The sequence below is a fragment of the Pelobates fuscus genome, chromosome 4 (genome assembly GCF_036172605.1).
Source record: "Pelobates fuscus isolate aPelFus1 chromosome 4, aPelFus1.pri, whole genome shotgun sequence".
In the NCBI taxonomy this organism is placed as follows: Eukaryota; Metazoa; Chordata; class Amphibia; order Anura; family Pelobatidae; genus Pelobates; species Pelobates fuscus.
In genome coordinates, this window is record NC_086320.1 from 384,961,943 (window position 1) to 384,987,636 (window position 25,694).

The window sequence follows — 25,694 nt, forward strand, 5'->3', positions numbered from 1 at the left end:
TCACATTAATACTGAGCCGCTGGGCTCACTTATTCTAAATATCAGTTTAATACTGAGCCGCTGGGCTCACTTATTCTAAATATCACTTTAATACTGAGCCGCTGGGCTCACTTATTGTAAATATCACTTTAATACTGAGCCGCTGGGCTGACTTATTGTAAATATCACATTAATACTGAGCCGCTGGGCTCACTTATTCTAAATATCACTTTAATACTGAGCCGCTGGGCTCACTTATTCTAAATATCACTTTAATACTGAGCCGCTGGGCTCACTTATTCTAAATATCAGTTTAATACTGAGCCGCTGGGCTCACTTATTCTAAATATCACTTTAATACTGAGCCGCTGGGCTCACTTATTCTAAATATCACATTAATGCTGAGCCGCTGGGCTCACTTATTCTAAATATCAGTTTAATACTGAGCCGCTGGGCTCACTTATTCTAAATATCACTTTAATACTGAGCCGCTGGGCTCACTTATTCTAAATATCACATTAATACTGAGCCGCTGGGCTGACTTATTGTAAATATCACATTAATACTGAGCCGCTGGGCTCACTTATTCTAAATATCACTTTAATACTGAGCCGCTGGGCTCACTTATTCTAAATATCACTTTAATACTGAGCCGCTGGGCTCACTTATTGTAAATATCACTTTAATACTGAGCCGCTGGGCTCACTTATTCTAAATATCACATTAATACTGAGCCGCTGGGCTCACTTATTCTTAATATCACTTTAATACTGAGCCGCTGGGCTCACTTATTCTAAATATCACTTTAATACTGAGCCGCTGGGCTCACTTATTCTAAATATCACTTTAATACTGAGCCGCTGGGCTCACTTATTCTAAATATCACATTAATACTGAGCCGCTGGGCTCACTTATTCTAAATATCACTTTAATACTGAGCCGCTGGGCTCACTTATTCTAAATATCACTTTAATACTGAGCCGCTGGGCTCACTTATTGTAAATATCACTTTAATACTGAGCCGCTGGGCTCACTTATTCTAAATATCACTTTAATACTGAGCCGCTGGGCTCACTTATTCTAAATATCACTTTAATACTGAGCCACTGGGCTCACTTATTGTAAATATCACTTTAATACTGAGCCGCTGGGCTCACTTATTCTAAATATCACATTAATACTGAGCCGCTGGGCTCACTTATTCTAAATATCACTTTAATACTGAGCCGCTGGGCTCACTTATTGTAAATATCACTTTAATACTGAGCCGCTGGGCTCACTTATTCTAAATATCACATTAATACTGAGCCGCTGGGCTCACTTATTCTAAATATCACATTAATACTGAGCCGCTGGGCTCACTTATTCTAAATATCACATTAATACTGAGCCGCTGGGCTGACTTATTCTAAATATCACTTTAATACTGAGCCGCTGGGCTCACTTATTCTAAATATCACTTTAATACTGAGCCGCTGGGCTCACTCATTCTAAATATCACTTTAATACTGAGCCGCTGGGCTCACTTATTCTAAATATCACATTAATGCTGAGCCGCTGGGCTGACTTATTCTAAATATCACATTAATACTGAGCCGCTGGGCTGACTTATTCTAAATATCACATTAATACTGAGCCGCTGGGCTCACTTATTCTAAATATCACTTTAATACTGAGCCGCTGGGCTCACTTATTCTAAATATCACTTTAATACTGAGCCGCTGGGCTCACTTATTCTAAATATCACATTAATGCTGAGCCGCTGGGCTCACTTATTCTAAATATCACTTTAATACTGAGCCGCTGGGCTCACTTATTCTAAATATCACTTTAATACTGAGCCGCTGGGCTCACTTATTCTAAATATCACTTTAATACTGAGCCGCTGGGCTCACTTATTCTAAATATCACATTAATACTGAGCCGCTGGGCTCACTTATTCTAAATATCACTTTAATACTGAGCCGCTGGGCTCACTTATTCTAAATATCACTTTAATACTGAGCCGCTGGGCTGACTTATTCTAAATATCACTTTAATACTGAGCCGCTGGGCTGACTTATTGTAAATATCACTTTAATACTGAGCCGCTGGGCTCACTTATTCTAAATATCACATTAATACTGAGCCGCTGGGCTGACTTATTGTAAATATCACATTAATGCTGAGCCGCTGGGCTCACTTATTCTAAATATCACTTTAATACTGAGCCGCTGGGCTCACTTATTGTAAATATCACTTTAATACTGAGCCGCTGGGCTCACTTATTGTAAATATCACATTAATACTGAGCCGCTGGGCTCACTTATTCTAAATATCACTTTAATACTGAGCCGCTGGGCTCACTTATTCTAAATATCACTTTAATACTGAGCCGCTGGGCTCATTTATTCTAAATATCACTTTAATACTGAGCCGCTGGGCTCACTTATTTTAAATATCACATTAATACTGAGCCGCTGGGCTCACTTATTCTAAATATCACTTTAATACTGAGCCGCTGGGCTCACTTATTCTAAATATCACATTAATACTGAGCCGCTGGGCTGACTTATTGTAAATATCACATTAATACTGAGCCGCTGGGCTCACTTATTCTAAATATCACTTTAATACTGAGCCGCTGGGCTCACTTATTCTAAATATCACTTTAATACTGAGCCGCTGGGCTCACTTATTGTAAATATCACTTTAATACTGAGCCGCTGGGCTCACTTATTCTAAATATCACATTAATACTGAGCCGCTGGGCTCACTTATTCTTAATATCACTTTAATACTGAGCCGCTGGGCTCACTTATTCTAAATATCACTTTAATACTGAGCCGCTGGGCTCACTTATTCTAAATATCACTTTAATACTGAGCCGCTGGGCTCACTTATTCTAAATATCACATTAATACTGAGCCGCTGGGCTCACTTATTCTAAATATCACTTTAATACTGAGCCGCTGGGCTCACTTATTCTAAATATCACTTTAATACTGAGCCGCTGGGCTCACTTATTGTAAATATCACTTTAATACTGAGCCGCTGGGCTCACTTATTCTAAATATCACTTTAATACTGAGCCGCTGGGCTCACTTATTCTAAATATCACTTTAATACTGAGCCACTGGGCTCACTTATTGTAAATATCACTTTAATACTGAGCCGCTGGGCTCACTTATTCTAAATATCACATTAATACTGAGCCGCTGGGCTCACTTATTCTAAATATCACTTTAATACTGAGCCGCTGGGCTCACTTATTGTAAATATCACTTTAATACTGAGCCGCTGGGCTCACTTATTCTAAATATCACATTAATACTGAGCCGCTGGGCTCACTTATTCTAAATATCACATTAATACTGAGCCGCTGGGCTCACTTATTCTAAATATCACATTAATACTGAGCCGCTGGGCTGACTTATTCTAAATATCACTTTAATACTGAGCCGCTGGGCTCACTTATTCTAAATATCACTTTAATACTGAGCCGCTGGGCTCACTCATTCTAAATATCACTTTAATACTGAGCCGCTGGGCTCACTTATTCTAAATATCACATTAATGCTGAGCCGCTGGGCTGACTTATTCTAAATATCACATTAATACTGAGCCGCTGGGCTGACTTATTCTAAATATCACATTAATACTGAGCCGCTGGGCTCACTTATTCTAAATATCACTTTAATACTGAGCCGCTGGGCTCACTTATTCTAAATATCACTTTAATACTGAGCCGCTGGGCTCACTTATTCTAAATATCACATTAATGCTGAGCCGCTGGGCTCACTTATTCTAAATATCACTTTAATACTGAGCCGCTGGGCTCACTTATTCTAAATATCACTTTAATACTGAGCCGCTGGGCTCACTTATTCTAAATATCACTTTAATACTGAGCCGCTGGGCTCACTTATTCTAAATATCACATTAATACTGAGCCGCTGGGCTCACTTATTCTAAATATCACTTTAATACTGAGCCGCTGGGCTCACTTATTCTAAATATCACTTTAATACTGAGCCGCTGGGCTGACTTATTCTAAATATCACTTTAATACTGAGCCGCTGGGCTGACTTATTGTAAATATCACTTTAATACTGAGCCGCTGGGCTCACTTATTCTAAATATCACATTAATACTGAGCCGCTGGGCTGACTTATTGTAAATATCACATTAATGCTGAGCCGCTGGGCTCACTTATTCTAAATATCACTTTAATACTGAGCCGCTGGGCTCACTTATTGTAAATATCACTTTAATACTGAGCCGCTGGGCTCACTTATTGTAAATATCACATTAATACTGAGCCGCTGGGCTCACTTATTCTAAATATCACTTTAATACTGAGCCGCTGGGCTCACTTATTCTAAATATCACTTTAATACTGAGCCGCTGGGCTCATTTATTCTAAATATCACTTTAATACTGAGCCGCTGGGCTCACTTATTTTAAATATCACATTAATACTGAGCCGCTGGGCTCACTTATTCTAAATATCACTTTAATACTGAGCCGCTGGGCTCACTTATTCTAAATATCACATTAATGCTGAGCCGCTGGGCTCACTTATTCTAAATATCAGTTTAATACTGAGCCGCTGGGCTCACTTATTCTAAATATCACTTTAATACTGAGCCGCTGGGCTCACTTATTCTAAATATCACATTAATACTGAGCCGCTGGGCTGACTTATTGTAAATATCACATTAATACTGAGCCGCTGGGCTCACTTATTCTAAATATCACTTTAATACTGAGCCGCTGGGCTCACTTATTCTAAATATCACTTTAATACTGAGCCGCTGGGCTCACTTATTCTAAATATCACATTAATACTGAGCCGCTGGGCTCACTTATTCTAAATATCACTTTAATACTGAGCCGCTGGGCTCACTTATTCTAAATATCACTTTAATACTGAGCCGCTGGGCTCACTTATTGTAAATATCACTTTAATACTGAGCCACTGGGCTCACTTATTGTAAATATCACTTTAATACTGAGCCGCTGGGCTCACTTATTGTAAATATCACATTAATACTGAGCCGCTGGGCTCACTTATTCTAAATATCACTTTAATACTGAGCCGCTGGGCTCACTTATTGTAAATATCACTTTAATACTGAGCCGCTGGGCTCACTTATTCTAAATATCACATTAATACTGAGCCGCTGGGCTCACTTATTCTAAATATCACATTAATACTGAGCCGCTGGGCTCACTTATTCTAAATATCACATTAATACTGAGCCGCTGGGCTGACTTATTCTAAATATCACTTTAATACTGAGCCGCTGGGCTCACTTATTCTAAATATCACTTTAATACTGAGCCGCTGGGCTCACTCATTCTAAATATCACTTTAATACTGAGCCGCTGGGCTCACTTATTCTAAATATCACATTAATGCTGAGCCGCTGGGCTGACTTATTCTAAATATCACATTAATACTGAGCCGCTGGGCTGACTTATTCTAAATATCACATTAATACTGAGCCGCTGGGCTCACTTATTCTAAATATCACTTTAATACTGAGCCGCTGGGCTCACTTATTCTAAATATCACTTTAATACTGAGCCGCTGGGCTCACTTATTCTAAATATCACATTAATGCTGAGCCGCTGGGCTCACTTATTCTAAATATCACTTTAATACTGAGCCGCTGGGCTCACTTATTCTAAATATCACTTTAATACTGAGCCGCTGGGCTCACTTATTCTAAATATCACTTTAATACTGAGCCGCTGGGCTCACTTATTCTAAATATCACATTAATACTGAGCCGCTGGGCTCACTTATTCTAAATATCACTTTAATACTGAGCCGCTGGGCTCACTTATTCTAAATATCACTTTAATACTGAGCCGCTGGGCTGACTTATTCTAAATATCACTTTAATACTGAGCCGCTGGGCTGACTTATTGTAAATATCACTTTAATACTGAGCCGCTGGGCTGACTTATTCTAAATATCACATTAATACTGAGCCGCTGGGCTGACTTATTCTAAATATCACTTTAATACTGAGCCGCTGGGCTCACTTATTCTAAATATCACTTTAATACTGAGCCGCTGGGCTGACTTATTCTAAATATCACTTTAATACTGAGCCGCTGGGCTCACTTATTCTAAATATCACTTTAATACTGAGCCGCTGGGCTCACTTCTTCTAAATATCACTTTAATACTGAGCCGCTGGGCTGACTTATTCTAAATATCACTTTAATACTGAGCCGCTGGGCTGACTTATTGTAAATATCACTTTAATACTGAGCCGCTGGGCTGACTTATTCTAAATATCACATTAATACTGAGCCGCTGGGCTGACTTATTCTAAATATCACTTTAATACTGAGCCGCTGGGCTCACTTATTCTAAATATCACTTTAATACTGAGCCGCTGGGCTGACTTATTCTAAATATCACTTTAATACTGAGCCGCTGGGCTCACTTATTCTAAATATCACTTTAATACTGAGCCGCTGGGCTCACTTCTTCTAAATATCACATTAATGCTGAGCCGCTGGGCTCACTTATTCTAAACATATAAAGCACAGAAAAAACATAAAATTTTATGAAACCCAAAAAAGCCCCTTAAAAACACACAAAACCACAATCTGGGTGAACAACATATCCAAAAATCACCCAGATCGGTTCAGGGGTTCAGGAATTTCTTGGAAGTCATAGTTTTGACCGACCGCAAGCATGGCCCCGTGCCCAAGACAGTTCCAGGGAAATCAGTGCTAACAGTCGGTCAAGTTCGGTAGTCTTTTACAGGTTTTCCTGCAGGGCCCATAGTCTGTGGGTAGGAGGCTGGTGGGCAGGCTCCTCCAGGAGCTCGTGGCAAACTCAGGTAAAAAGGGGAGCTTGCCACCGGCAGTAAAGCTTGTCTACTTCAAGACCTAAGGTTCAGGAGACCCTTTTGATTTAAGCACTCTCATTAACTTCCTTCTCGGACCAAGGTATTTCACACCAGGAAGAGAGTATGGCAGATCTCAACCTTCATGTAAGTGGTCATTTTTCTATCAGAGGAAGAGAAAAGGTAAAAAGAGATGCTTTGTAAATTCCATGGCTTCCCTTCAGTTAGAGGGAAATGTTAAAAGCAGCTAGAAAACAAAGATTTAGTTTCTAACCGGTGGATGGAAATCCATTCTAGTTTACAGGATTCTTGAACATTCTTCTTTATAAATTCCTAGTACATTGGGTGATGTCTATAGATTTGCAGGATGCCTATTCCCATGTATCCATTTCCTCACATCACCAGATGTGCCTCAGATTGCAGTGGATTGACCTTTTTATTTTTACATCTTCATGCTGAAAGATGAATGTCGGCTGTAGTCACCTTGCTCCCTTCCAGTTCAGGGTATATCTGGGAACACAGTTTAACACGGTCCAGGGCACAGCACAGCTCTCTTCAGACTCTCATATTACCTCAGCAGAGAGTGTTTCGATCCAGGTCCTCCACCATAGATCTGATAAGATGGCACAAGGGAGAAGGTTAACTTTCCTATGGAATTTTTCTTTGGCCAGTGATAACTATGAATAACCATCAACTGGGGTTAAGGAACTTTTCTCCAAAATTGAATACGTTCAGGAAAGGGACACCCTTAACATCCAACATTTCTCTTATGCATAGGTTGCAAGGGCCAATATCAATCATCCTGACCATTCCATAGTGGTACCCAGTCCATCGTTTCCACTTCTGTTTATCTTCTTCAGTACCTCCATGGGATCTCCCAAAAGAGTTCTCCCTCTTCCTTCAGATCCAGTGCCACTTTCCTTATTCTGAAGGTTTTGATATTGTAAAGAAGGCATTAAATATAAGGGTTTTTGAACCATTGTAATTATTACCCTTCTGAAGGCCATGGAAAACGTATATCCTTGGCTACCTTTACAGAGTTGAGTGTCTCAGCACTCTGATCTCTCTTTTCGTGAAAGGGCTTTGATATGGAGGTATATCAATTTCTGTTGGTTGTATTTATGATCCCACGGTTCACCATTGCTCCCAGTGGAATTCTTTATTTATTTATTTATTTTAGGGCCCTGAAATCTTCATCCCTTTCAACCATGAGAGTATATCTCTCCACAACTGCTTAATATTAAGTTGGCTCTATCGGTGACATTAGCATGGACTGAAGGGTATTCGATCCTCAAGCAATATTTTGCATAGAACCCTTTACTGCCTTCCACAATATATCTAAAGCCTATTGATTAGAATGTAGAGCCCGTAATAAAACTTTCTCCTCCTGTCCCAGATAGATGTCTTGAGATCTATTTCTATAGATCCGCTTTCTGGATCTCTTCTGTTTATCTATTATATTCTATCACACTATTATATCCTATTATATCCTATTTTATTCTATTATATTCTGTTATACTATTGACAGATGAACTTGCGTCAGATCTGTCCATTTCCAAAGACTCTGCATAACAAAAATTACTCTTGCTTTGTCTCATTTATAAAAAAAAAAGTTAATTTAACATACAAAAAAATAAGGGAAAATGGAGGGTCAAAAAGCATTAATTTAAAAAAAGTGTCCGTGCCGCATTTAATACTCCTGTAAATGTTGTCCTTTAATGTGATCTTTCACTGTTCTACCAGCAGAGGTTGCTATAGGAGCAGCTGCCAAACATGAGGATTCCTTCAGTCCATCTCATCCATCTTCCTGTAACAAGACTCGTCCGGCCTGTGACCTGATTGCTAAAAGCGAATTTGACGAAGAAGAATGCAGCATTAAACAAGGTCATCTAAAACCAAGACATTTGCAGGATTTACAGTTTATTACCATGTATACACACCCACACAATAGAATATCAAATACGAGAATATTTATTAAAGCTTCAAACAAGTGTGCAGAGGTAAAGTATGCTAGGCGAGTTATAGTGTAGAAAACAACACTTGCTAAATTGTGTCACTACCCACAACAAATAGTCAATCGTGAAAAACTAAAGAATTAAATGTAAGTGCATATCCCCTCACTACAGATGATCAATATTACCCTCCTGGGTAAAAAAGATATATAGGAACCTAAAACAAAAATGCAAGCATATAGTGAAGTATGTAACAGCTCAACATAACGCAAATATATGCTGTAAATATCGCACTCACATACTGCGGAGTCAGTTGTAGCGGCCTCAGACTTAGAAGCTTGTATAAAAACTCCTAAAATTCAAGCACTGACGTTTTCTTCTATTTGGAATAAAGTTACACACAAGTTTCCTGTGCCATACTTTAGATTGGAACCAGCATTTACCCCAACCAGGAAATCTTTGGAGAAGGGGTATACAGCCTACTGAAGGAGTTTTTATACAAGCTTCTAAGTCTGAGTCCGCTACAACTGACTCCGCAGTATGTGAGTGCGATATTTACAGCATATATTTGCGTTATGTAGAGCTGTTACATACTTCACTATATGCTTGCATTTTTGTTTTAGGTTCCTATATATATTTTTTTACCCAGGAGGGAAATATTGATCATTTAGTGACGGGTGTATGCACTTGCACTTAATTCTTCAGTTTTTTTTTCATTTATAGAAGATTGCTTTCAGTAAGATAAATTCTCAGATCTGTTAATGTGATCATTTACATCTGGGTGAAGCACGGAAGAAGAAATCTGATCATTTCAGTAATAACAAACCCAAACAGAAATGGGATTGACGCTAATCTTGTGTCCTTAACCACAAATAAGACACTTAATTAAAACCGAAAACAAGATATATTAAAAGGGGGTGCAAATTACAAGCAAAAAACTGTGAGTTAAAACCAATTTTCATACATTACATATTGTCTGGTTAATCTGTAAAAACATAAAAGCTAACATAGCATAATATTGTTTTAAAAATCAGATTAGAATCAAAGTTAATGGGTCACTCACAATCCCGAGCCACATTTAGCAGGCTCTGGCTGTAAAGGTGTTGGTTAATGTAGTCCTCAGGCAATCTGCCCCACTCCTGGTCCACTCCTTTCTCAGTAATAAAGAGTCCTCCAGAATTTTTCTGTCATCAGTCGTCTCCTCCTTTTACCACCTACTTAAATCTGAAAATTTGCTTCGCAGAGCGGTCTCCAACCTGCACCCCTGTACATGGCTTTTTGGGACCGAAAACAATTCCTGATCTGACACACCGGGCCCCTCACGCATTAAAAAAACTATCGCACGGCCTGTGTTCCCAGGGAGACCATACACCGGAGGCTGTAATCCGAACAATTAATTGTAAAGGTGGGTCTCGTGTATCGAGCATAGGCCTGAGATCTGAGGTTCTAATTATAAGGGTTAATGGAAGGAAGATTTTACTGCGTAATGTCAGAGGAGATTAGTCAATTCATATTAATCTGATTCGAATACTAGAAATGTATAGTCTAATATTAATTATACTGACACAGCATTCAGCAGGCATTTCTTGCTTTGTAGAACTTTAAAACCTACTCTAGAGAGAGTTAATCTTCTCCGAGCGACTTCTGCTTTCTACACTTTACTTTTTTTTTTCATTACCTTGCAGGGAGTCCGAGCACATGGCTTCGGGCGCCACCAGATCACGCTCTCAGAACATCGCCTGGAAACCAGAGCATTTCCCCAGAGTGTGGCATCTCAGGAGGGATCCTTAACATTAAACAAGGTCAGTGACCCCGGGAAGGTGGTGCGGTGCCTTATGTCAGTTAAAGGATCACTATAGTGTCAGGAAAACAAACTTGTTTTCCTGACACTATATCATCCTTAGGACCCCTCCACCCTCAGGGTCCCCCTCCCTTGGCGCTGAAGGGGTTGAAACCCCTTCAGTTACTTACCTTAATCCAGCGCCAGGCTCCCTCGGCGCTGGTGACCTCTCCACCCCTGCCGATGTCAGCTCCCGTGTGGAGCGGAATGCGCATGCGCGGCAAGAGCCGCGCGCGCATTCAAACAGTCCATAGGAAAGCATTTCTCAATGCTTGCCTATAGACGTTCTGCACGCTGGATGCTATTTTCTCATCCAGTGTTGCAGAAGCGAACTCTAGCGGCTGTCAGGAAGACCGCCACTAGAGGTTGGATTAACCCTGCTATGTAAACATAGCAGTTTCTCTGAAACTCCAATATTTACACGTGAAGGGTTAAAACCTGGGGGACCTGGCACCCAGACCACTTCATTGAGCTGAGGTGGTCTGGGTGACTTTAGTGTCCCTTTAATAGAAAGATATGTCTCGGTATTGTGCTGTTTGTTTATCAGAATATTGGCAATGATGAACTCGTACCCAGAGGGTTTATAGAATGAGAGGTTAGGTTTGCCATGGTTAAGCTTAGTGTTTGAGGGATTTAACTGGTTAGTAAATCTAATTGTGTTTTCTCCCTTTTCATGTCTTTTTTGACCTTCCCTCACTGAACTCTGTTTACAGATAACACAGTAATTCACAGTCCTGCCAGCAGAGGCTAACCAACATTTTAATCTCACAGAAATGTTTGTCATATTGTTATTTGATCCCATGTCAGGTCGTTTCTGTCTTTGCAGAGGATTCTGGGAGTGAAGACAATTTGCCTGTGTGCCTATCTGATGTTAGGAAGCTGTCAGCCCCACCTGCTGATCCCCTGCAACAGAGCAGAGGGCATCGAAGGCCGGAAGCCCCTAGAAGGTCTCTTGCAGACAGTAAGCATATATTCTACTCTCCGGATTTACCCCCACTGTCACTGCACCGTGGGGTGTTCTGTTAGGAGGCTGATAGAGACTGGATTCTCGCCCCTCAGGCAATATCACGTACCCCTCTATTCTTCCTGTATTAAGATCTGGGATGTGTGAAACACTTAATCACATATGAGGTTTCAGCCCATGGCGGCATGCATGGGTTTAGCCCCCAGGCCATAAATATTTATATGGTCATAGTTTATTAAAAAGTAAAAAGAAACCTAAACCTTTTAAATTATCTAAAAACAAATACTGGAGAATATCCCGCTAAGCGTCATGGAATGAGATCACCTCAGCAGCACCCGACTGCAAAATCTTTCAATTTACATCCTGGGATTAAATCAGAACGTGTGTCTCTGGACAGTCCCTGATTCCCTCACTCCTGTAAACGCCATTGAAGTGATTTTAGTGGGTATACAGCAGAGGTAGTAAAAGCACACTGTCTGGAGCAATTTCGTATTCGCACTCCACAGGCGTCAACGTGAAAACATGGTACAAGGTTTTCCTTCAGTAGTGCCTTACACTGCATAGGTAAATTTATGTGGTATGCTCTGGGTGAGCCACACAAATTCTGAATTAAGCTGGTTGAAAAGGATAAACTGCAGAACCCATAGCTAAACAAATATTCCATAGCAAAAAGGTTCATTTTAATATAAATAGTGGTTGCTCTACTCTGAATGGCTTGTCTTGGGTAACAAAGGGTTATCTAGCAGCTATAACATAGCATGGAATTCAGGGCAAATCTTGAATAACAAAACGCTAATGGCTTGTCAGTGTGCAGGGAATTCTGGGAATAGATCAGACAATATGGTGCTCCAGCGGTAGAACCTCAATAATGCACAGTAACAGCAGGTTACGGATCAGTAAAGCTGAATGGCCAGGACATGCCCAGCAGCCCATTTTTTCGAGGTATTTATGAGGAATGCTGGTGGAAAAGCTGCCAGAAGGCAGAGTTCACGCTTTCACATCGCGCTTCATGAAATGCTGAGAACAGAGCATGGAGCTGAAACTCTCAGGCTGTCACTGCCCACCCTCATGGCGACTCCAATCACCGTAGCCACTTGGTAATGGTGCCTTTGTTGCCCCTTTAATATATGTTTGTGCTTTTCTCCCCCTTTGTTTGGAAACTTGTTATCGAGTTTCTGGATCCGATCCATTGGTTGTTGTTCCTTTTCCCAGGCATACCTCCAGGTAATTCCCATCTGCATGGCTTGATGAACTGTTTGAAGGAGATATCTGCATGCCAGCCCCGTCCTTACAGCAACACCATCACGTCTGCGCGGTGGGGCTCGGAGCTGGGCAGAATATGTGCAGGTGAGACTGTCGTGTGTTACGAGGGCAGATATTCGCAGGATCGCTGAGCAGTTTAAAGGGACACTATAGGTATTCATTGAAGTGGTCTGGGAGCAGTGTCCCAGGTCCATTAACCCTGCAATGGTAATTGGTGCAGGTTCTGAGAATGCAATGGTTTGCACAAGCTCTGTATTTTATGACTCTATAAGCAACAGTTGCACATTCTCTGCAATTAACCCTGTTTTCCATAAGATTGATCATTGAAAACTATTCTTGGTCAGGGAAAGATCCCTTGTATTTTTCAATCACCGTGATGTAACATATCTGTATTTACTGACGGAGTAACATTCGCTGACCTGCACGGATTTTGAAGTTTGATGCGGATCCCTTGTTGTAGTTTAAAACAGTTTGTTTACTGAACTTTCAAATGTGGAGAATTGTTAAATTCATTTTAAGTTGTAGACAAAGACTTCTCCATTTTCTAAAAAATTTACAATTTTCTTTTCCATGTAAAATTCCAGTTTACCGAATAACCTTTTACTTAGCATTGAAATAATGATGTTGTGTGCAATGCTCATATTGGCAAATAGTGTGTCAATCCGCTTTTCCTTGATACAGTGCTGATGGCTCCATTGATGTCCATTCCTGAACCTATAGTTATTGTTTGAGTAAATTTCCCATAATTCCCTGCCAGCCTTCGAATAGATGCTCTCTGTACCCAGGTCTGATTTGTTTGGGATGGTGATCCCTATAGCTTGCTGTCAACATATAGAGATGGGTAGCAGACATTCTTGCTACCTCTGTTTTCTGTTGTCTGCTTTGGATAATATTAATGTTTTGTCTTTAGAGACTACCATCCGATCCGGTGGGTCTGTAGTCACCCGTACATCCGAAATCTCACCGGTTCCACCCAACCCTTTCACGGTGGCCGTCACAAATGGAGTTTCCCGGATGCCTTATGCACAGCAGCGTACGCCAGAGACTTGGAGCCCACAGCCTGGCCGAGACGGTATGTATAGAGTATGTGAAATGTCTTTTTCATCAATTACTGCGGAATATTCCACCATCTTCCATAGCTGATTGAAAGAAAATAGCATGCCTGCTGTCCGTGTTAGAATTTATGGGCAGCTGCTGAGTTAAAGATCCAGACATTTAATAGACCTTAAATATTGTGTAAATAACGGGGTTAAAAGGTGGTGTTCACCATCAATCCCTTAAGTGGAGCGCTGTATGAATACACTCCCCCTTGAAACAGAGATATATGTAGTCCAATATACAAATATGGAAAAAATGGAGAAAGAAATCTAATGGTGAAGTATGTATAGAACTTAAAGGACCACTCTAGGCACCCAGACCACTTCAGCTTAATGAAGTGGTCTAGGTTCCAGGTCCAGCTAGCTTTTACCCTTTTTTTTATAAACATAGCAGTTTCAGAGAAACTGCTATGTTTATTCTGAGGGTTAAGCCAGCCTCCAGAGCCTCTAGTGGCTGTCTCATTGACAGCCGCTAGAGGCGCTTGCGTGCTTCTCACTGTGAAAATCACAGTGAGAGCACGCAAGCGTCCATAGGAAAGCATTATGAATGCTTTCCTATGCGACCGGCTGAATGCGAGCGCGGCTCCTGCCGCGCATGCGCATTCAGCCGATGACGTCGCGAGGAAGAAGAGGAGGAGGAGTAGAGCTCCCCGCCCGGCGCTGGACAAAGAGGTAAGTTTAACCCCTTCCTTCCCCTAGAGCCCGGCGGGAGTGGGTCCCTGAGGGTGGGGGCACCCTCAGGGCACTCTAGTGCCAGGAAAACGAGTATGTTTTCCTGGCACTAGAGTGGTCCTTTAAGATAATATATAAAAAAATATAAACAACAAACTCACAAGTAAAGAGCCAAATATTGGACTGGCTCAAATCACGTTCACTTTGATGTATTAAGGGGACAACCTTCCCTCTTCTTGTTTCTTCTCATAAACTCAAAAGAAAACCAAGGGTAAAAAGAGGGCTTCTAGTGTAGTAAGTCAAACACCATGTGAGAGAAAATAAAAATAAGTATTGCTTGTTAGCCACTAAAGGGGGGGTAGCCCGTCTTTGTTAGAGGTAGATGGAGTCTACAGATGGTGGGACTTAAAATCCAGTTGGATACATTTATTTAAACATAAACACACAAAGTGAATTAGAACAAATAAAATAATGTCCACAAATAAGGCTTTATCCTGCTTCAAGACGCGTTTCGCCCTTCCCACAGGCGTTCTCAATCTCTCTCCCATTTCCTCTTTTTAAATCTGTGTTCCGTTACATCATTTGTTCCTCACGGAGAGTGTGGGCATCATCCCCACAGCTGATGTTGCTCACCATCCCGGTTAAAGGAAGTGACATAATATCTCATTCGTCATTACCTTTTCTCTTGCGGCCATTTTACTTTCTGGCGGCCCTTCACTAACCCTTAGAGGGGTTGCTGGCCGAGTGTATTCTATGTCCGGAAGTTCAGACTTTGTTATTATTGGATGGGCAATATGATTGTCCATTTTCCAACCACGTAATGTGGAATATATAGAATAGAAAATAGATAACAAGGGGTCAGTAGTATCCCTAACTATCGCAGATAGTATAAAAAGCGTAAAGAACTGAGTCCCCAATTCCCTTCTAATGGCATCATATATTAAAATACGCTTGAATGTCTAAAAGATGTGTAAATATAAATAAATATATATTTATATGTACAGAAAAACTGGATTTTAAGTCCCACCGGCTGTAGACTCCATCTACCTCTAACAAAGACGGGCTACCCCCCCTTTAGTGGCTAACAAGCAATACTTATTTTTATTTTCTCTCAGATGGTGTTTGACTTGCTACACTAGAAGCCCTCTTTCTACCCTCGGTTTTCTTTTGAGTTTATGAGAAGAAACAAGAGGGATGGATGTCCCCTTAATACATCAAAGTGAACGTGATTTGAGCCAGTCCAATATTTGGCTCTTTACTTGTGAGTTTGTTGTTTATATTTTTTTATATATTATCTTAAGTTCTATACATACTTCACCATTAGATTTCTTTCTCCATTTTTTCCATATTTGTATATTGGACTAGATATATCTCTGTTTCAAGGGTGAGTGTATTCATACAGCGCTCCACTTAAGGGATTGATGGTGAACACCACCTTTTAACCCCGTTATTTACACAATATTTAAGATTTTGGTGGGCAGTTGAGATCTCCACATCAGTGTTGTAGCAGCTTTTTAGATTGGCCTTTCGAGCGCCTGTTTTTATGCACAGAGCACTTTTCACATTTAATAGATCAATGAACACGCATTTAGCGTCTATACCTACTAAGTGCTTTTAGTTTTTTATTTTAGCGGGAAATCGTTTTTTGTAGATTAACTCAGTCGCAGACATTGCCACAGGGTCCATTTTATTATCTCTTGCCGGTGTGTGTCGTAGTGGGGGAAGACAGACTTTCTGCTGTGTTTCCGCTCTCTTCTAGGGAAGTTTCTGGATAAAGTTGCTATGCGTGTCCATGGTTTGCATGGATTGGGAAGGTCTGGGCCCCAGATGGTTGAGGAGATGCGAAGACCAGTCCTGGGCGTGAAAAGAACGCATTCAGAGGGTGTGTTGATCTAGGGGGAGAATCTGTATTTATTGGGGTTATGTGTCAAAGGGTTGCGTTACCTTTTTGTGTTGGCATCACATTATTCCATACTGTGCCTCTTGTGTCACTTTATTTTCCTGCTCAGTTTGTTTCTTGTTTTTGGTTTACAAATGGGTGGAAGAATTCACTTGTTTTTGTCACTGTCTGAGTGGTGGATTTTCTGAAACATGTAAGCATCTTTCACTGTCATTATTTTTACTTTAAAGGAACATTCTATTTTATATCATAGGGGGTATATCTAAAAACAGCTTGTAAAAGATGCAGATCTCTCCTCTGCAGCCTTTGCAAGACCACCCAGTCTTTCAGTGGCAGCCCAATCGAAGACCCCTCAATGAGAAGTCATTACAAAGTACTCTGGGCAATTGCTGCCTCTTGAGTTTATCTCCAGTGAGCTAAACAAACCAGGAAGTAACGGGATCAGGTATCTGATTGACAGCCGTGGGGGGTGTAACAAGGTTAATTTATAAAAGTGCCAATTTCTAATTAAACCTATACATTTTGTAAACTGAAAAAAAGACGCACTCTGCTCATAATAAAGCATTACAACAAGCGAAACTGCTTTAAGTGTGTGGAGTGTCCCTTAAAGGAATAAAAATCCTATAAAATATAAATGGGATTTTTCCCCTTGTAATGCTATTCATTTGTCTTATTTAGTGAATGTAACCAGTGGTCATCAGGAAAAAACAGAGCAAACAATATTAAACAGGAATAATATGTGTCAAAGTCCGATTATTTTGTCACATTGCAGAAAAGTATGAAATAAAAGTACAGGTAGTTCCCGACTTTACGATCGAATCAGTTCCAAAGCCTAGTTCATAAAGTGAGAACTAATTTCCCATAGACACAATGTAATAAACACGGGTTCCGTTCCTGACCAACACATTTTACCATTAAAAACCTGAATTATGAAGTACAAATACATGTATGTTGTAGGAATTTTAAAGGAAGACATACTATATTAAAATCTTCATCAAATCATCCGTAATCTAACTCGACAACGCAATGTTGCACTTGTTGAATGTAGCACTGCACTTGTTTCTGGTTCGTTTGAGACGCTCCGCGTGTCTCATTTCCCCCCCCCCCCCCAGTGTCTCATTACCCCCTCCCAGTGTCTCATTACCGCCTCCCAGTTCCTCCATGTGTCTCATTCCACCTCCTAGTGTCTCATTACCCCCTCCCAGCACCTCCATGTGTCTCATTCCACATCCCAGTGTCTCATTACCCCCTCCCAGCCCCTCCATGTGTCTCATTCCACCTCCTAGTGTCTCATTACCCCCTCCCAGCCCCTCCATGTGTCTCATTCCACCTCCCAGTGTCTGATTACCCCCTCACAGCCCCTCCATGTGTCTCATTTCACATCCCAGTGTCTCATTACCCACTCCCAGCCCCTCCATGTGTCTCATTCCACCTCCTAGTGTCTCATTACCCCCTCCCAGCCCCTCCATGTGTCTCATTCCACCTCCCAGTGTCTGATTACCCCCTCACAGCCCCTCCATGTGTCTCATTTCACATCCCAGTGTCTCATTACCCACTCCCAGCCCCTCCATGTGTCTCATTCCACCTCCTTGTGTCTCATTACCCCCTCCCAGCCCCTCCATGTGTCTCATTCCTCCCTCCTAGTGTCTCATTACCCCCTCCCAGCCCCTCCATGTGTCTCATTCCACCTCCCAGTGTCTCATTACCCCCTCCCAGCCCCTCCATGTGTCTCATTCCTCCCTCCTAGTGTCTCATTACCCCCTCCCAGCCCCTCCATGTGTCTCATTCCTCCCTCCTAATATCTCATTACCCCCTCCCAGCCCCTCCATGTGTCTCATTCCACCTCCTAGTGTCTCATTACCCCTCCCAGCCCCTCCATGTGTCTCATTCCACCTCCTAGTGTCTCATTACCTCTCCCAGCCGCTCCATGTGACTCATTCCACCTCCTAGTATCTCATTACCCTCTCCCAGCCCCTCCATGTGTCTCATTCCACCTCCCAGTGTCTCCTTACCCCCTCCCAGCCCCTCCATGTGTCTCATTCCACCTCCTAGTGTCTCATTACCCCCTCCCAGCCCTCCATGTGTCTCATTCCACCTCCTAGTGTCTCATTACCCCCTCCCAGCCCCTCCATGTGTCTCATTCCACCTCCTAGTGTCTCATTACCTCTCCCAGCCGCTCCATGTGACTCATTCCACCTCCTAGTATCTCATTACCCTCTCCCAGCCCCTCCATGTGTCTCATTCCACCTCCCAGTGTCTCCTTACCCCCTCCCAGCCCCTCCATGTGTCTCATTCCACCTCCTAGTGTCTCATTACCCTATCCCAGCCCCTCCATGTGTCGCATTCCTCCCTCCCAGTGTCTCATTACACACTCCCAGCCCCTCTGTGTCTCATTCCTCTCCCAGTCTCATTACACACTCCCAGTCCCTCTATGTGTCTCATTCCTCCCTCCCAGTGTCTCATTACCCCCTCCCAGCCCCTCCATGTGTCTCATTCCTCCCTCCTAGTGTCTCATTACCTCATCCCATCCCCTCCATGTGTCTCATTCCTCCCTCCCAGTGTCTCATTACACACTCCCAGCCCCTCTATGTGTCTCATTCCTAACTCCCAGTCTCATGACACACTCCCAGCCCCTCTATGTGTCTCATTCCTCCCTCCCAGTGTCTCATTACACACTCCCAGCCCCTCTATGTGTCTCATTCCTCCCTCCCAGTGTCTCATTAACCCCCCCCCCCCCCCCCCAGCCCCTTCATGTGTCTCGTTCCTCCCTCCAGGTGTCTCATTCCCCCTCCCAGCCCCTCCTGGTGTCTCATTACCCCTCCCAGCCCCTCCTGGTGTCTCATTACCCCCTCCTAGCCCCATCGAAGTGTCCCATTCCCCCCTCCCAGCCCCATCCATGTGTCCCATTCCCCCCTCCCAGCCCCATCCATGTGTCCCATTCCCCCCTCCCAGCCCCATCCATGTGTCCCATTCCCCCTTCCCAGCCCCATCCATGTGTCCCATTCCCCCTTCCCAGCCCCATCCATGTGTCCCATTCCCCCTTCCCAGCCCCATCCATGTGTCCCATTCCCCCCTCCCAGCCCCATCCATGTGTCCCATTCCCCCCTCCCAGCCCCATCCATGTGTCCCATTCCCCCCTCCCAGCCCCATCCATGTGTCCCATTCCCCCCTCCCAGCCCCATCCATGTGTCCCATTCCCCCCTCCCAGCCCCATCCATGTGTCCCATTCCCCCCTCCCAGCCCCATCCATGTGTCCCATTCCCCCCTCCCAGCCCCATCCATGTGTCCCATTCCCCCCTCCCAGCCCCATCCATGTGTCCCATTCCCCCTTCCCAGCCCCATCCATGTGTCCCATTCCCCCCCTCCCAGCCCCATCCATGTGTCCCATTCCCAGCCCCATCCATGTGTCCCATCCCCCCCTCCCAGCCCCATCCATGTGTCCCATTTCTCCCTCCCAGCCCCATCCATGTGTCCCATTTCTCCCTCCTAGCCCCATCCATGTGTCCCATTCCCCCCTCCCAGCCCCATCCATGTGTCCCATTCCCCCCTCCCAGCCCCATCCATGTGTCCCATTCCCCCCTCCCAGCCCCATCCATGTGTCCCATTCCCCCTTCCCAGCCCCATCCATGTGTCCCATTCCCCCTTCCCAGCCCCATCCATGTGTCCCATTCCCCCCTCCCAGCCCCATCCATGTGTCCCATTCCCCCCTCCCAGCCCCATCCATGTGTCCCATCCCCCCCTCCCAGCCCCATCATGTGTCCCATTCCCCCCTCCCAGCCCCATCCATGTGTCCCATTTACCCCTCCTAGCCCCATCCATGTGTATCATTTCCCCCCTCCCCTCCTGTACCTGCCCATGTGTCTCTCCCCCCTCCCCTCCTGTACCTGTCCATGTCCCTCCCCCCTTTCCCTCCCTTCCTGTACCTATTTATGTGCATCTCCTCCTTTCAAGGGGACCCTCCCCCCTCCCGAAATGTACCTGATCACCATGGTACAGTACCCGGTCTAACAGAAAGTGCTCTCTCAGTGAGCACTTCCTGGCAGACTGCAGTCCGCTTGGCCACGTTACAACAGCGCCAGGAGGGGAGCAGCTCAGCACAACACTCCCCTCCTACCGATCACCATCATTGTTGCTCACCTTTCTCTTCTCATAACCACAAACTCTGCGCCTCGGTCTGCATCCACGGAGCACCGGCACAAAATGGCGGCAAAATAAAATGGCACAAAATGGCGGCCACTCCCCCTTCCCTCCTGCTCGCAGTGCCAGCCACTCCCCCTTCCCTCCTGCTCGCAGTGCCAGACCCTCCCCCTTCCCTCCTGCTCGCAGTGCCAGACCCTCCCCCTTCCCTCTTGCTCGCAGTGCCAATCCCTCCCCCTTCCCTCCTGGTCGCAGTGCCAGACCCTCCCCCTTCCCTCCTGCTCGCAGTGCCAGACCCTCCCCCTTCCCTCTTGCTCGCAGTGCCAGCCACTCCCCCTTCCCTCCTGGTCGCAGTGCCAGACCCTCCCCCTTCCCTCCTGGTCGCAGTGCCAGACCCTCCCCCTTCCCTCCTGCTCGCAGTGCCAGACCCTCCCCCTTCCCTCTTGCTCGCAGTGCCAATCCCTCCCCCTTCCCACTTGCTCACAGTGCCAGACCCTCCCCTTTCCCTCCTGCTCGCAGTGCCAGACGCTCCCCTTTCCCTCCTGCTCGCAGTGCCAGACCCTCCCCTTTCCCTCCTGCTCGCAGTGCCAGACCCTGCCCTTTCCCTCCTGCTCGCAGTGCCAGACCCTGCCCTTTCCCTCCTGCTCGCAGTGCCAGAGGAGCATCTGGCCTGCTTGAGCAGGGCTGGAGCTGAAACTGAAGGACAGACAGCGAATTGTAAGGTAGGAGAAGAGGGGCTTGGGGGAAGAAGGGGGGCACTGTATTAATCTGAGGGAGGGAGGGGGCACTGTATTAATTTGGAAGAGGGAGGGGGCCAGTGTATTAATGGGAGGGAAGGAGGGGGCTAGTGTGTTAAATTGGGGGGGCAGTGTATTCATTTAAGAGAGGGAAGGGACAGTGTATTAAATTGGGGGGAGAGCCGTGTATTAATGGGCTGAACGCTCCCCATGGAGATGCTGATTGGCCACACATGTACAATAGCCTCCTAATGCTTTCCTATGGGAAAGCATTGGATTGGCTGGGAACATCAAGTTTGATGATCTCAGCCAAAGTGAAGAACAAACGTACGTTTGGCTCAGTCCTTAAGGGGTTAAAATAAATTTGCTATTTTGTTTACTTTGAAGCCCTACAAGCGTGAGGACGTCCAGTGTCAGTTAGGCAACTTTTTTTATACTGTACTTTTCGAAATAATCCTACGTTTCTATGAAAACTGATGTTTTGGGGTTTTTTTTGGCGTAAACCTTGTTTATTTGGCCTGTCTTAGCCTTTGAGTTTGACATGCTTGTTCTACAGCTAAGCTGATCCACCCTTTGTTTGTCTAACACGAACTCCCATATTAATGCTGGACAGTGTCCGATTAATGGTTATTACAGACATATTGAGCATATACATGTAAAACCACCTAATGTTATTAAATAAACAGTGTGTGATTGACAGCCAGGGGAGGCGTGGCTAGGACTGCATTAACAAAGCAATTTAACTCCTAAATAGCTTAGAATTGAGCAGAGAGACTGCAGGGACATTATCTATACACCAAAACTGCTTCATTAAGATAATGTTTTGGTGACTATAGTGTCCCTTTTAAATCTAAGCCGTCAGTCTAACTGCCAGAAGTACGTCACCCGTGATCTCGCTGGCGATCATGAACCAGCACTGATTCTTTCCTGCCAAATACATGCATTAAATCATGCAGTCAGCAAACAGAGAGAGAGAGGGCGGGCATGCTAAACGATATCTGAAGTCACAGGACCTGAAAGTGTTAAACATCTTATTCTGAGGCCAGCATGATAAACATAACAATACTCAGCACCACGTATGCCATGCATACGGTGAAACGCGCTAAGCTTGTCCTGTTTGTTCAGTTTCCTGTCCTCAGAGCTGTTTTCTGCCCCATTCTCCACGTTGAATCTCCCTTCCTGTATCACTTTAATGCCCTATTAATGGAGTAATATATATTCCTGCAGACATGGTGCCCCCATCTGGGTCAATGGACAGCAAGAGACCAGTTCTGGAGCCCTCCAGCCCTTCTCATCCTATCTCTAACAGCTTCCCTGGGCAGTATGACTTGTGGCGCCCCCCAGAGGATTTGAGAGGGCCGAGTGAAGGTATTCTTACCCTAAAGCAGTCCCTCACACTCCTTGTAACCCAGCTAGTGCTCGTATGATAGTGCTAGCTCATCATCCCCATCATCCTCGGTCAGCGTTTTCTAGAGTAATTGTAATGCTGGCTATTAGTATTGTGCAGTCAGTCAGCTGGCCTCCTGTTCTTTCACCTCTTAATCATTTACATTATTTTCACAGCTAACCCAACTGGAAAGTCCCATTTGGTGAATGTGGTGAACTGTGTGAAGAAGATCCCTCACTGTAGGCCCAGCCCACCTGTCAAGGGTCCACGGTCTGCCCAAGATCTAACAACCACTGAATGTGATCTCAGCCAAACCCACAGCCAAGGTAGGTAATACGGGAACCCAGTCAGGCTAGGTTCTAACATTCCAAGTGAGTTCATTTATTATATTTAATGAGTGACAGAGAGCGTTTATCATATCCCAGGTGAGTGACAGGGAGGGTGTGTTATATCCCAGGTGAGTGACAGGGAGGGTGTGTTATATCCCAGGTGAGTGACAGGGAGGGTGGGTTATATCCCAGCTGACTGACTGAGAAGGTGTATTATATCCCAGGTGAGTGACTGAGAAGGTGTATTATATCCCAGGTGAGTGACAGGGAGGGTGTATTATATCCCAGGTGAGTGACAGGGAGGGTGTATTATATCCCAGGTGAGTGACAGGGAGGGTGTATTATATCCCAGGTGAGTGACAGGGAGGGTGTATTATATCCCAGGTGAGTGACAGGGAGGGTGTATTATATCCCAGGTGAGTGACAGGGAGGGTGTATTATATCCCAGGTGAGTGACAGGGAGGGTGTATTATATCCTAGGCGAGTGACAGGGAGGGTGTATTATATCCCAGGTGAGTGACAGGGAGGGTGTATTATATCCCAGGCGAGTGACAGAGAGGGTGTATTATATCCCAGGTGAATGACAGGGAGGGTGTATTATATCCCAGGTGAGTCACAGGGAGGGTGTATTATATCCCAGGTGAATGACAGGGAGGGTGTGTTATATCCCAGCTGACTGACTGAGAAGGTGTATTATATCCCAGGTGAGTGACAGGGAGGGTGTGTTATATCCCTGGTGAGCGACAGGGAGGGTGTGTTATATCCCTGGTGAGCGACAGGGAGGGTGTGTTATATCCCAGGTGAGTGGCAGGGAGGGTGTATTCTATCCCAGGTGAGTGACAGGGAGGGTGTGTTATATCCCAGGTGAGTGACAGGGAGGGTGTGTTATATCCCAGGTGAGTGACAGGGAGGGTGTGTTATATCCCAGGTGAGTGACAGGGAGGGTGTGTTATATCCCAGGTGAGTGGCAGGGAGGGTGTGTTATATCCCAGGTGAGTGACAGGGAGGGTGTGTTATATCCCAGGTGAGTGGCAGGGAGGGTGTGTTATATCCCAGGTGATATTTCTGGTCTCCTCTCCAGGAATCATTATGGACAATAAGACTAAAGTCCATGTGAAAGAAGAGAAGTGTCCGAGCCCAGCACTGGCAGTACCTGGTCAGTGGGTGCAGCCGCCCAGCAGCCCCAGGGACACAGAGGGACATGGTAAGAAGAATATTCTGTGCTGGATACCATGCTGTGATGTAAACATTCTGCATGACATTATAGGGGATGCTAGGAATGCAATCTCTCAGCGACAGGTTTTTGTAATGACCTGTAGAAATTATTAGAGTGGTGTGTGTGAGTGGCTATATCTGTGTGTGTGTGTGTGTGTGTGTTTGAGAATGGCTATAACTATCTGTGTGTAGCTAACTGTGTGTGTGTGTGTGTGTGAGTGGCTATATCTGTGTGTGTGTGTGTGTGTGTGTGTTTGAGAATGGCTATAACTATCTGTGTGTAGCTAACTATGTGTGTGTGTGGCTAACTGTGTGTGTGTGTGTGTGTGTGTGAGTGGCTAACTATGTATGTTTGTGGCTAACTGTGTGTGTGTGTGTGTGTGTGTGTGTGTGCATAGATATATCACGGCGTGTGTGTGTAAATGGATATAACACTTTATTCTTTATCTAGGACCATCTTTTCCAAACATGCACCTGATTGGTCTGATGAAACTAATGGAGGATATCCCACGCCCTGATTCGGGCAGCTCGTCCAGGGCTATGTTCAGTATCGCTGTGGGACGCACTGAGATTAGGAGAGCAGAACGGACTGGTCACTTCCCTCTACCTGCCGGTAAGAAGTGAATCGGTCACATTGTTTCCACTGGTGGCACTGCATGTCTCTCCAATATGTCACAGTATACTCACTTTGAACCAATCTGAGGCTGCATTGTCAGAAAGTTTTTAACTTTGCCATTTCTGCTGCACGTGGAGGATTGCAGAATCTTGGTTTGCATTTTAGAATTTTTTTTTCCTTGTGATCTCCAAATTTAATCTCCACTATTCTTATCAGTAGTTTGTCCCTTTGTGTGACTGTGTGTTGTCCCATGCCAGCGCCTGTGTACTAGCAATGCATTGCGTGTGATGCTATAATTATTACTCAGGATACCAGTATACAGTGCCCCCTGCGGCTTACACCACATGGCATGGTTGTTGATGGCACAGATCTCTGTAAGAGTTTAGATTGTGATAAAATGCCCACGGTGTGTGCAAATAGAATCAGACAGCCACACAGACGAGCTGCGTGTTCTCAGGTTACTCACAGCACAGTTCGTTCTGCAATCCCCATACCATCTCAGGTTACTCACAGCACAGTTCGTTCTGCAATCCCCATACCATCTCATGTTAATCACGACACAGCTCTTTCTGAGATCACCATACCATCTCATGTTAATCACGACACAGCTCTTTCTGAGATCACCACACCATCTCAGGTTAATCATGGCACAGCTTGTTCTGAGATCACCATACCATCTCAGGTTAATCACGGCACAGCTTGTTCTGAGATCGCCATACCATCTCAGGTTAATCACGGCACAGCTCGTTCTG

General features: G+C 44.4%; 1 protein-coding gene across 1 annotated transcript in view; it reads left to right on the forward strand.

The window, feature by feature from the left end:
- Positions 1-25,694, forward strand: part of LOC134609502 (uncharacterized) — a 133,586-nt gene that overhangs the window by 35,496 nt on the left and 72,396 nt on the right. The window contains exons 16-26 of the mRNA XM_063453162.1: positions 8,580-8,717; positions 10,029-10,190; positions 10,471-10,587; positions 11,452-11,586; positions 12,802-12,936; positions 13,763-13,924; positions 16,381-16,503; positions 22,623-22,763; positions 22,959-23,108; positions 24,193-24,315; positions 24,778-24,939. Coding sequence (XP_063309232.1) covers positions 8,580-8,717; positions 10,029-10,190; positions 10,471-10,587; positions 11,452-11,586; positions 12,802-12,936; positions 13,763-13,924; positions 16,381-16,503; positions 22,623-22,763; positions 22,959-23,108; positions 24,193-24,315; positions 24,778-24,939 — 1,548 coding nt within the window. The remainder of the gene's footprint in view (positions 1-8,579; positions 8,718-10,028; positions 10,191-10,470; positions 10,588-11,451; positions 11,587-12,801; positions 12,937-13,762; positions 13,925-16,380; positions 16,504-22,622; positions 22,764-22,958; positions 23,109-24,192; positions 24,316-24,777; positions 24,940-25,694) is intronic.